General features: G+C 29.2%; 1 protein-coding gene across 3 annotated transcripts; it reads left to right on the plus strand.

Moving 5' to 3' along the window:
• The first annotated feature begins 5903 nt into the window (after positions 1-5903).
• On the plus strand, positions 5904-11016 carry LOC107413720 (serine/threonine-protein kinase PCRK1). Of its 3 annotated transcripts, XM_025071844.3 has the most exons (6): positions 5904-6260; positions 6386-6553; positions 7111-7519; positions 8324-8584; positions 9692-9814; positions 10255-11016. In XM_025071844.3, the coding sequence occupies exons 3-6, from the start codon at positions 7136-7138 to the stop codon at positions 10771-10773; spliced, it is 1287 nt and encodes a 428-aa protein (XP_024927612.3). In that variant the 5' UTR covers positions 5904-6260; positions 6386-6553; positions 7111-7135; the 3' UTR covers positions 10774-11016. The 3 variants fall into 3 exon arrangements, with proteins under 3 accessions (XP_024927612.3, XP_015877239.3, XP_048326445.2); XM_016021753.4 differs by having other exon boundaries at positions 5904-6553; XM_048470488.2 differs by lacking the exons at positions 5904-6260; positions 6386-6553 and adding an exon at positions 6717-6891.
• Positions 11017-12697: the final 1681 nt, after the last annotated feature.

Genomic DNA, 12697 nt, shown 5'->3' on the forward strand with positions numbered 1-12697 from the left:
TAAAAAAGAATTGTGTGACTTAAATAAATTTTTGGTTATGGTTATACAAGTATATATATGTTCATATTGGTATATGTGGGAAAATTTTGATACGATCGTTATGAGTATTATTTAAATAATTATATAAATATACTAGATTGTAAATTATTAAATACCATACTGCATCATGGATATTGATTTATTGGACTATGGTTATGCATGCTTATTTGACCATTCCTTACTTGATCACGTGTTTTTTAAAGTTGGATGAGAGGTCCCAATCTATGATGTCTTTAGGATGATGAGGAACACGTTGACTATTTTCTCTTCCTCCGTTAGTCAACGACACATTGTGATGCTAGTGTAGTCAGATGACAAGTTATGATAATGGATATGGTACACAAAATTATTGTTGTTAAATTATGTTATAGTATATGGTTCTTCATATTTTTTTATTAATGATAATTTTAATTCATAACTTGTAAGAATATTATTTTACTATAACGTGGAGAATCTTATCTTATTTTAATTTTCTTATCCTATGATTTATGAAATTCTTATGCTGGATATATTTAAAAGTTTTGTGAAAATTGTTCGTCAAAACAAGAGAACTTTCAAAGAATGAAAATGAGATCTTGAAAGAAATGATTTTTAAGAATAATATTTATTTTTATAATACCATTACTATTCTTTCATTAAGTTTATCTTATAGATTTGTAATTTTAAAAAAAATAAAAAATATTTTCCCTAGGCCTGGATTGATAGTTGGTGCGTAATATGTCTGGACATCGTTCCATCATCATCACTTTTGTATATTTTGTCATTATCACATCTTCACATTCGACACTTTTCAATTCTGATGTATTGTCTCTTTCGTGCTTTCTTATGAGATTATTATATTTTGTTTTATTTAACTTTGAACTCATTTATTTTCTTTTATGCTCTAGTAGATTAACCTAACATGTATGCTTATTTCTATTTTTCTTTCTCTTAGATTGGAACCTTTGTTAGGTATGACAATAATTTCAGAATTCCTATTAAAAGCGGTTATTTTATCTTTATGTTATTGTGTTATCTTCAATTTATAGGGAGATTCCATTGAATTCTTAGCACCTATTTAATGGGGTTTCCCTAGGTGGGGACATCTTGGATGCCTAAAAAAGGCCCTGCAAGTAGTTCTATCACTCTCCACTCTTGAAAATGGGCTAAAGTTCGGATAGCAAAAGTTCCTTGGAAACTCATATTGGTCCATGTTTCTAGATAGGGGCATAAGGCTTTCAGTATATAGGTTTATCGATTTTTCTAATTGCAAGACTGACCATTTCTTGAATGATGGTCTTGATTGCTTCCAGATCAATGCTAGCTTGGTAGGAAAATCTTGCTTTTCTGAAATCCAAATCCTGATGGTTTAGCGATTGATAATGATTGTTCCCATTCTTTTGCATGACGCCATTGGGTTTGACCAGCTTATGTTGACCCGCACTCATTGGTGCTGTTCTTTTAATTTTATTAGTACTACTAAGCTTGTTAAGCAACTTTCCTCACCTGTGGTGGAACGTATAGCTGGATGTTTCCTCTAACTCCACTAAATGCTTGGGTGCAATATGTTCACTTCTACCCTATCCAAGTGCGATTAGTGCAGCTTTTACTTGGATCTAGTTGTTTTAGCCATTCTACTTTTTTTGGCCATTCCACTCGTTTTGGCCATTCCTCTTCCTATCTTGTGTTACTAGAGCAATCTGCTATTGGTTCTAAATTTGGACTTGGTCATTTTGGACAACAATTGAGTTTCCAGCCAATGTGAGTTGAGGAATTCGCATTTAGTAATATTGGTTACAAATTTATTCAGCCATAAAGCTCATCATTTCCTTCATTTATAGCTTCTTCTCATTTCTTTCCTTTATCTTTAGGATATGTTTACCGTGGACTCCTACATGATTTCCTGAGTCTCCTACAATTCTTAAGTTTTTTTTTTTGTTCTGCTCACCTCTCTCAGCAAGATTTTTGGAATTGCTACTAGATCTAGTCACTGCCATCTTGGTTGATATCAAGAAATTTCCACTAGATATTGCCAAAAATATGTTTGATATTTTTGCAGACACCAAACAATTTGGGTGTCTCTTTAATTTGTGCGAACGTGCCACTGTAATTAAAATTAGAGAAAAAGGAAAATGGCTTGCAAATAACAAATATTAAAATAGTAAATTTGATTAATTGTGCCCGAAATGTAAATCTAACCAAAATCAAGCTATTGTCAAGATTGTAGAGAATTTCCTATCTGAGGTTCTTTTTATACCTTATAGTGAAGGACTTCAAAATAAACTTGATTTAAACCAAAAATGCCAAAAAATAACAATTAAAAATGGATCTTTTGATAAGGGAGGTTAGAAACTCAAATGTAAAATATGGAGAACTCAATAGCAAATAAAGATAATAAGAAGTCAAAATAAGACAAACTAGAAACTTATGAATATATTAACAATATATGTATAAAGTATTGAACAAAAAGATTGTAGTAATAACAAGAATAATGAACCAGATAGTTTTAAAAATCACAATGACAATACAGTTTAAAGAAATAATAAATGTAGGAGAAATGTTTGTAGAAAATTCGGCAGAGTTTCTAGTTTTGAAAGTGTGTCTGGAAAAGGATCCTTTCTCCTTGTTCCATTGCCTATTTATAGGCTAAGGTATTCCAAGCTTTATAAGGCAAAAAAAATCATGTTTTTAACGATAACTCTCTAATAATGACAAAAATACTCCAATTCTTTTAAATCAAATAGTTATTTCAAAAGAGGCTTTTTCTTTTGTTACTTGAAACAGATTTGAATAAATTCCATGAATAGCTATAAATCAACAATAACTTTCCAAATCAAATATAAATTATGAATCTGACCTTATTCAAACCTTTATTAAAAGAGATATTTATCATTTTGCAAATAACTTTCTACTCTTATTTAGGATCACCATTTACTATATAGGTAATTAGTAACTTTTCAAAAAGAAAATATTGATCTTATTCATGTTCTCAAATTACTCTAGTAGGATTGTTTGGGTAAAGACAAAGTTAGTAGGAATATGAAATTCTTTAATAAAGTAATTTTTTTTTTATTTGGATGATTTTTAAAAAGAGAAATTTGTGGGATCCAGTAGAAAATAAATCTTACAATGTGGAAAACAAACATGGAAAGTTGATCCTCTCAAATAGGTATCAGTCTAAAATTATCTGGGAAAATTAGTTTTACTTATTTTTTAAATACAATTTTACCCTTTAATTTTAATGTACAAACTTATTTAATTACTTGTAAATCCTATATTATTCTATTATTAACCAAACATTATAAAAAAAATTACAAGAAAACTTATTCCTATTAAACTGAATCCTAAAAAACTAATTCTCAGAAATCATTTTTCTTTAAACAGGATGCAAGATTAATAAATTTCAAAAACAAAAAATTTGCTTTATTCAGGCGTAAAAAAGTTACTTCATTTACTACCAAAAGTACAATTATAATTATTGGAAATAATAATAATAATAACAATATAGAAAAATAGTTGGTCCAAACATTATCATATTTTAAGAAAAATTTTAAAAAATAAAAAAACCTTTAGAAAGTACTAGAAAATAATTAGAATTTTTTTTAAGAAGAATTAAGCTGAGAAAATATATTTTTGTTGAAAATAAGAATATTTTTTTTCTAAAAAACTGTACAATTGAAATAAGACTTTGGGATAAAAAAAACATATTGTTTCGAAACAATTTAAATAAAGAGGTTTAAGAAAAATATGAACAGTAAAAAATCTGAAATAACATTTTGAAAACCAAAAAAAAAAAAAAAAAAAATTAAAACTATACAATGGCTAAAAGAAACTGATTTTTTTTCAAGAAAATAATAAAATATGTATAAACATGTGTGTCTATACAAAAGAAGTTAATTTATAAATGTGTTTTTTAAACTAACTTTAAAAATATATATATTATTTAGAATTAAAATATTATTAGTTAATTATAAATCTAAACCTAAATTGCCATACTTCAAAGTAACAAACATCTTTAATGATAAATATTATTTTAGGCATTATCATTTTTAAAATTTAATATTGATATAAATTTTTTAATGATAAATAGTAAATGTCAATATAAATATTAATATCAAATTTTATCATTTATAATGTTAAAAAAGCGTAATATCAAATTTTAAATTTTGTTAAATAATAACAAGATCTACTTTTGGATTAGTTTTAACTAATTAAAGACAAAAATATCAATTAGTTCATTAAATAATTTAGGGGGCACAAACTTTATATTAATGAGATCCCATTTCGTTGGCTGCGATTCCCCATGGAAGAGCCAGATGGAAGGCTAAATCCTATATTTTGGGGATGGCATGCCACTGGAAATGCTTTATCCATTAAACGGGATTATATTTTTTAATATCAATTTTTAGAGCGTTGTATATATATATATATATATATATATAGAGAGAGAGAGAGAGAGAGAGAGAAGAAAAATACCCAAAAAAAAAAAAAAAAAACAAAGAATGGTCAAGCAGCGAAAGAAAAAGCCGATAGCAGGAGAAATGGTCAAAGAAAAGAACAAGGAATAAAATATAGAAGAAAATAATTAGAGACCAGAATAAATAGGTTATCCAAAAAATAAAAATAAAAAATTGATAAATAGAAAATAATAGCCTTAAATGGTGTATGACTCTTTAGTTTCATGGTTTCTAATATGATTTATTATTTTTTTATAGTCTTATTATTTATTATTATTGACGACTTATTAATTTCTATGATAATTTTAATTAAAATATTTAATTTTATTATTTTTTATTTTATCATAATTATAAATAATTATTTAAAATATTATATGACATGTAAATTTTATTAATTATTTATCAATAATAATAAATAATATAGTTTTTTAAAAGCATTTCATCATCCTATTAGCTATAAAAGAAATATTATATTTATTAGATTGCTTTGACAAAGTCGGCTCATTGTTTTATCATTTGGAATTTTAATTTTTAATTATTAAAATATTTTAAAAGTTAAAATTTAAAATTTTATCTATAATTCATGTACCCATCAAATCAAACAATAATCCAAGAGTCTATTTTATAAATAAAATTTTAATATCAGTTATTAATTAGAACAGTGATGTTAAACCATCTGCTCTTATTCTTATATAACCATTTTTTTTTTTTTTAAAGAAGAAGAATAAGAGGAGGAAAATTGTATTAACAAACCAAATTTGATAAATCATAGTCCAATTAATCCCATCGTCTCTGATTCTTATTATCAAATAACTTTTTTTTTCTTTTTTTTTTTTTTTGAACAAAAGGAAATCTTGGATTAATAAACCAAATTTGATAAATCGTAGTCCAATGAATCCTGAGGCCACCGAGAACTTTCATCTAACCAAATACAATAATTAGAAATTGAAAGAGAATAACTAGCAACTCTATGAGCCGCAGAATTTGAAGTCCGAGCGGTATTATCAAATAATTGAAAGTTTCTGAAACTAAAATAAAAAAGGACACATCTTGACCGTATAATAAATTGGTATATTTATCATATTTCTTAAAAAAAAGAGAAAAAAAAAAAAGAAAAAAAAAGGGAGACTTTGGTAAAGCTTAGATGAAGACAAAATCATATTAAAAAAAATATTGTCCCAAAAGATTCTTTTAGAAAAAGATACATTCATAAAGAGGAACGAATTAAGCCCATAACTCTTATGCCATTTTGGCCTTGTTTTATTTTTTATATTTTATTTTTCATAAATCTTGTTAATCCTATAAAATCTTAAAACAATCTTTAAAACAATTGGAAACTTCTATCTTTGACTTTTTATCCAATTATGATTTTGAGTTTAAACTTAATAGATAGCATGAAGAAAATGAGAGTTTAAGCTGCAGAATAATAATGGCTGTTTAAGACAGTAGATGATCCAGGTTAACCCGGCCTACAGAATCAGACAACATAGCGAGTGGTTTCAAACTTTCAACTACCATTTAAGAAATAACATTAAAAAATGAAACCCCATTAAAAATATATAAAAAAGAAATGAGTAGTACTCTTTTGGAGATGATGACTCGTTCTTTGGTGACGTAAAATCAAGCTGTGAAGCTTTTTCTTCTTAACAAAGCTATCTTTGTTCTGACTTGGTATTAGCTTTCACAGACACCCTTTTCACACTGCTCCACTTTTTGGCTCCTATACAATCTTTCCTTTTTCCCGTTGGACCATTTCTCTTTTTTATTTTGTTGTCTTTTTATGGGGTGGGTGTTTAAGTGTTTTACTCTTTCTCTTTAACTTTTTTCTTTTTCTTTTTCTTTTTTTCTCTTTTATTTTTAATTTTTAATTTTTAAGTAATGCTTTTGTTGGTTGGTGAGCTAAATTCCAGCTGCCCTCTATTGACGTCCCTTGGATCATGGAGCTCTCGTTGTTTCATTTGATGCTTTGAAACCTCTTTTGGATTCTGGGTCTTTCTCTTCTTTAGGACCCCGAAAATTTGAAAGACGTGTAAACTCTGAAGGTTTAGCAGGTTCTATCTCCTAGACACATATGAGAGGTTAGTTTCCTATTCATTTATTTATTTTTTCTCTGCTCCTTGTTGAAATGAAATTTGCAAAAATTAGTACTAATTTCCATATTTGAAATAATGCGGTTTTGTTGTTTTAGAATGCAAAATTACCAAAATTAAGCTATTTCATTCAAGAACGTTATTCCAAGCGAAATGGGATTCCGGGTTTCAAACCCAAATGTTGAAAATTTAAACAATTTGCGTTGTTATTGTGCCTTACCCTTTTGTGATAGAAAACTAGGGTGCCTTCCCATATTGGCCATGCTTGGAGCATGGGAAAACAAGACTGATCTAGAATATAGAAATGAAACTTGAATTTGTTCAAGGTATCTAATTTTTTAGCTAATTTTTTATTTTTGTGAATTCTACTCGAGGGGATGTTAAGGTATAATTTGAATCTTATAAATATGAGGTTTTAAGAATTCCCAAGTCAAATCCATAAGAGCTATAATTTAGTCCTCAGAATAAGGGTGTTGATAATGGCTTTTGGATTTGTATTTGCCAAGTTTTTTGGTTTTAACTTGTGATAAATGTTGGATCCACAGTGGGGAAAGCAGCTTTTGGGGGACAATGAAGTGCTTTTATTTCAAAAACAAAGAGAAAAATGAGGAACCGAAGTCCACAAAATCTATCTCAGGTCGCTTTACTTCGACTTCCATGTCAAATGAGCGTGACATAAAGGGATCTAGTTCTGAATTTAATTCCCAGAATGCTTCAGAGTTTAGCACGGCATCTTCTACCAGGTCATTTGCAATCTTGTCACAAAGACACAGTACCGATCTAAGAGAATTTACATTCTCAGAGTTGAAAACAGCCACTAAGAATTTCAGCCGCTCCCTCATGATTGGAGAGGGTGGATTTGGTGGTGTGTTCAGGGGTGTGATCAGGAGCACAGAAGATCCACATAAAAAGATAGATGTTGCTGTTAAACAACTAAGTAGAAGAGGACTGCAGGCAAGTTTACCTCTTTATTTAAGTTTTTGCTTTTACCATATTGGAATACTCTGTAATCAATTATACTACCTTGACCTCAAGTAGATGATATTATAACTGGAAAGTATCTTGCATTAAACGGGAAATGTAGAGCAGTCTATGGACCTTGATTCCAGAGATGAGCTGATGCATCAGTAAAGATTGACTGCAAGTATTGCATAATTTGATTGACTACCACCTTGATTCAGTCTGTATATCTCATATTCTTTTATGTTCATTGCTGATATTCTTCATATTCTATTATTCTTAAAATTGAGAAAACCTTTATCGGATCACTTTCTTGTAGTTGAGAAGTTGATATAAACTCTTGGGGTTGTTTTTATTAGTGTCAATGATAAACTTACAACAGTTATTGTAGGTTAAAGTTGAGACTTGGATGATAAAATTGTCACCTTTGCTTGAAGTTGTTTTATGATTCCAAAGATAAAAATTCATAAATAAATAAATAGAAGAATTCAGGAATTTGTTTATTATTAGGATAAATATAGTTCTCCACTTAGGTTTTTTTTTTTTTTTCCCCCCCAATTTAATGGTAGTTAAGACCATTGAAAGGGTAGATTGTTGAAAGTAGTGGTTATAAGGAATATATACAAAAGCTAGTGCTAGGAATGACTAATCACAAAATGATTATATGAATAAGTTATAAAAAGCCAGTTTTGATTCAAGCAGTGAAACCTATGTGTAAAAGGTATTGTTTTGCTCAGGTAATAATGTCGTTTTTCCTCTAGTATCTTAATTTTTAGATGCTTGGGTCCTCTCTTACAGGGCCACAAAGAGTGGGTGACAGAAGTAAATGTTTTAGGGGTTGTTGAACATCGGAATCTTGTCAAATTATTGGGCTACTGTGCTGAGGATGATGAAAGAGGGATCCAGCGCCTGCTCATATATGAATATATGCCCAACAGGAGTGTTCAGGATCATTTATCAAGTCGGTTTCAGGTACCTCTTCCATGGGCCAGAAGAATGAAAATAGCACAGGATGCTGCTCGTGGCTTAGTTTACCTCCATGAAGGGATGGAGTTTCAGGTACTTTATGGTACTTTTTTATTGCACTTATACTGCTGCACAAAATTGATACCTGTCTATTTTACCAAGGAATTGGTACAATAAGATGGAAAACCCCCAACGAAAAACAGAATTGGAATTATAACATATCTATACAAATAATCATACAAAACAATCCACTTCTGTCAAAAGCCGCTGTCGCTATAGGCTGCTGAAACTGATCTGTTTTCCTGTTCTGTTATATGCCCAAACTAAGAGTACTTCTTGATAGGTCACCAAGGTTAGCATCTGGTGAAGAAGGTCAGTATTCTTAGAGTTATCCCTCGAGATGCTGCATGGATGGTACTCTAAGGAAGAGATCTATTTAAGTTAGTTGCATGAATGATATATCAATTTAGAAACCTGTAAGATGGCTTTCTTCTAAGTATAGCTTCTATCCATTCTTGTATTACTGTTGTTCCTTTGAAAAAAATGATATCTTCTAGGGACAATTCCCAAGGAAACAACCCTTCATAGTTTTACAGAAGGTACAATGGCTTGAGCTTTGAGTTCTGATCAAACCCCAACTTTTAGGACAAGTTAGATTGCGGTGGCAGTCTTCCTTTTGGCATAGCGTGTGTTATTGCAATCTTTGCCTTATATTCTACCAGATAAAAACATGGTTTTTCGAATGTGAAATTCTCAGAAGCAAAAACTAGTTAATCTTTCATGTATGCACTCCTTGATAGGAAAACTGTACTCTTAAGCACATATAAGTGACAGACCAGCATTTTTGCATTGCTAAGAAGCAAAAAAAATCTACCGAAATTTTAAGTTTTTTCATACATGAATGAGCTAAGCGCAAATCAGTCTACCCCACAGGGAAAAAATAAAATAAAATAGTCTATGAGACATGTGCTTGACATATCGCAGATGTTTACTTTCTCTCTGATAAATATTGCTGTCTTGTTTGTAAAAATAATTTTGTAATTCAACATAGCTTGACATGTGGACATTTATATAATATAAGGGTGGATCCGATCCATAGAACTATAAACTTTTGAGAAGTACTGTCAATAATTTCCTCCTGTCTCAGGGTTATTTACATTGGAATCATTTTAAATTCTTGTCATTGGAAATTTATTGCAGATTATCTTCAGGGATTTCAAGTCTTCAAACATACTTCTAGATGAGCAATGGAATGCAAAGTTGTCAGATTTTGGATTGGCCAGGCTGGGTCCTTCAGATGGATTGACTCATGTCTCAACTGCAGTATGTTTACATTTACTCAATATGAACTTCGCTTGTGTCATACTATCCATTCTCGAAAACTAATTTTGATTAGATTTGTACTATGTTCAGTAGATGGCTCAATTAAACATGCAAAATTTTTTGAAAAAGTAACAACTATATAGATTTGCAAATACATTGTATCCTATGAAAATTTTTCACCATGTATCTTGGCTTCTTTTCAACTTTTTGGTTCTAAAATGACTTTGATGATTTGAGTGAAAGTTCAAGTATTAGATGTTTCATATTTACGATGTTTCATATTTACTTTCTAATAAACCTGTCAAAATTGAACTTTGTTGATTTACTTCTATGTAATTTCTTAAATAACCTTTTTCCTACTGGTTTCTGTAACCCTGTAATCTTGCTATGAAGGCCAGTTCATAGAGACAGAGGAAGTGATCTTTCTAATGTTTATGCAGGTTGTAGGAACCATTGGTTATGCAGCTCCTGAGTATGTTCAAACTGGACATCTCACATCAAAAAGTGATGTGTGGAGCTATGGAGTTTTCCTTTATGAACTCATAACAGGCAGGCGCCCTTTGGATCGAAACCGCCCTAAGGGTGAGCAAAAACTCTTAGAATGGGTCAGGCCACATCTCACTGACCTAAAAAAATTCCAGCTGATTTTGGATCCAAGGCTTGAAGGGCAGTATTCCCTCAAGTCTGCACAAAAATTAGCAGCTGTAGCCAATAAGTGCTTGGTCCGGCATCCTAAATCTCGTCCAAAAATGAGTGAGATCTTGGATATGGTGAACCGGATAATGGAGTCTACAGACATTGGAAGCCCCCAACTCCCAATGAAGAGTTTGCCTTTCAAACAGGATTCCACAAAATCCAAGAGAGAGTTTTTGAAAAGAAGGTTTTTGAATCCATTAATTGGAGAAAAAGGTTGTTTGATTTGGCAAATATGGAGACCCAAGATTGTTAGGACATGTTGAACAAAAAGTTGAGGACAAAGGCATATCCATTCCTTCATTTTTTGTGTGAACAAGCTCATGTACCAAAGCTTTTCTTTCCTTTTCAATCTTTTTTCCCTGAATGTATAAATTACTCTTTTTCTGTAAAATGCCAAGTACAAGTGCAAAAGTTAAATATGTGTAAGTTCTTATGCACTTTGTTTGACCTCTAGGCATCTTTTGCCAATTGAAGTATAGAAAGTATGATTGTCACCCTTGAACAAACGGAAGGTACTTGAGGCTTTTACTAATTGAAGTATAGAAAGTATGATCATCACCCCTGAACAAATGGGAGGTATTTAAGGCTTCCATTGACTTATGTCTTTAAATCATTTATTTATTTTTTCGGTGAATGCCTTTAAATAATTTATTATATCAAGGGAAAGTTACAAAATACCCCTCTCAATTTTAACCGTTTTACCTATGTTTCAATTTTGCCCCCTAAGCTTTTTTTTCACAAGCAATTTCACCCATTTGTAAAATATTTAGTTATAATTTGATGAAATTGACCATTTGATATTCAAATTAACTCTTCAAATGAACAACATATTATATATGTGCAAATTATAACTTGTTTAAAATCAAAATTAATAAAAATTGAACAATAAACACTGACGAAAAAAATATTATGGTTCATCTTTTACCAATCTTGTTCAATAAAGATTTATAACTAAGACAAATATAATTTTATAAGTAAACATTAATATTATAAGTTTAACATTGTCTAATTTTAACAAAGTAAAAAATAGAGATGGGTTAATTTAACATTGTAATTAAGTTTAGGGAGCAAGAAACCTAATACAAGTTAAGTGGGGATATCGTGTAATTTCCCTTATGTCCAATATAAATAGCTACATATTTAAATTGTTTAGATGTTCATGTTTCTTCATAAAAGAGGGCTGACAGATAAAGCATTTATTGATTTTATAAAATACTTTTTTGGACTTTTTTTTTTAATACCCCTTAATATAACATAAAAAAGCAATAATGCTATGAGCACAAAATTGTTTACCAACTCGTTTAACAAAATATCTATAAAAAAAGATTATTTATTAAGATATAACAAAATAATACATACATTGGTATGTTAAACTGTATTAGCCGGTATTATAAATTTTTGGAAAATAATTATTTTTATTAAAATAAAATGATTTTGTTATTCATATAATTCTGTACAAATATTACATTACCCAAAATAGACAAAATTAATTTTTTATTATTATTCATATAGTTTTTTTTTTTAATAAATTTAACGTAGATAAATTGTTTTTATTTTTATTTTTATTATCACTCGTATAATTTTTAAAAATTAATTACATTATTCATAATAGATTTATTAGAGTTTTGATCATTCATGATAATAGGCACATTGTCAACAGATATATATATATATATATACACACATTAAAAGAATTAAGAAACTGTTTAAACATTAAAAAATAATAAAATTAATAATGAATTTTCTATTATAATTAATAAAAATTTAATTTGTTATTTTTTTTAATATTACAATCAATTTTCTTTAATAATTACATTATCTTTAATATATTAATTTTAATTTTAGTCATTAATAATAGTAGTAATAATATATAAAATTATATAATATTAAAATTTAAAAAATCATCCAAACTCTTTTTTTTTTTTTTTTTTTCTTTTCTATGAAGAAGTGTAGTACAGCATCAACTAAGAAGAATGAATTTTTTTATTTTAAAAAAGTGCAGGAGTTGTGTCAGTTTTTGTAATAAAAGAAAAAAAAAAAGAAAAAAAAAAAGAAGAAATTGTTGAAAAGTCCAATTCATCGAATAGCCCATCCCAATCTGTGGGTTTTTTTAATACGGGCCGCCAGTATTGACTGCTTCAAGCGATTTGTTTTTATGCATCTAGATGAACGCGTCATTACGTCCAA

This window comes from Ziziphus jujuba, chromosome 8 (assembly GCF_031755915.1).
Source record: "Ziziphus jujuba cultivar Dongzao chromosome 8, ASM3175591v1".
Taxonomy (NCBI): Eukaryota; Viridiplantae; Streptophyta; class Magnoliopsida; order Rosales; family Rhamnaceae; genus Ziziphus; species Ziziphus jujuba.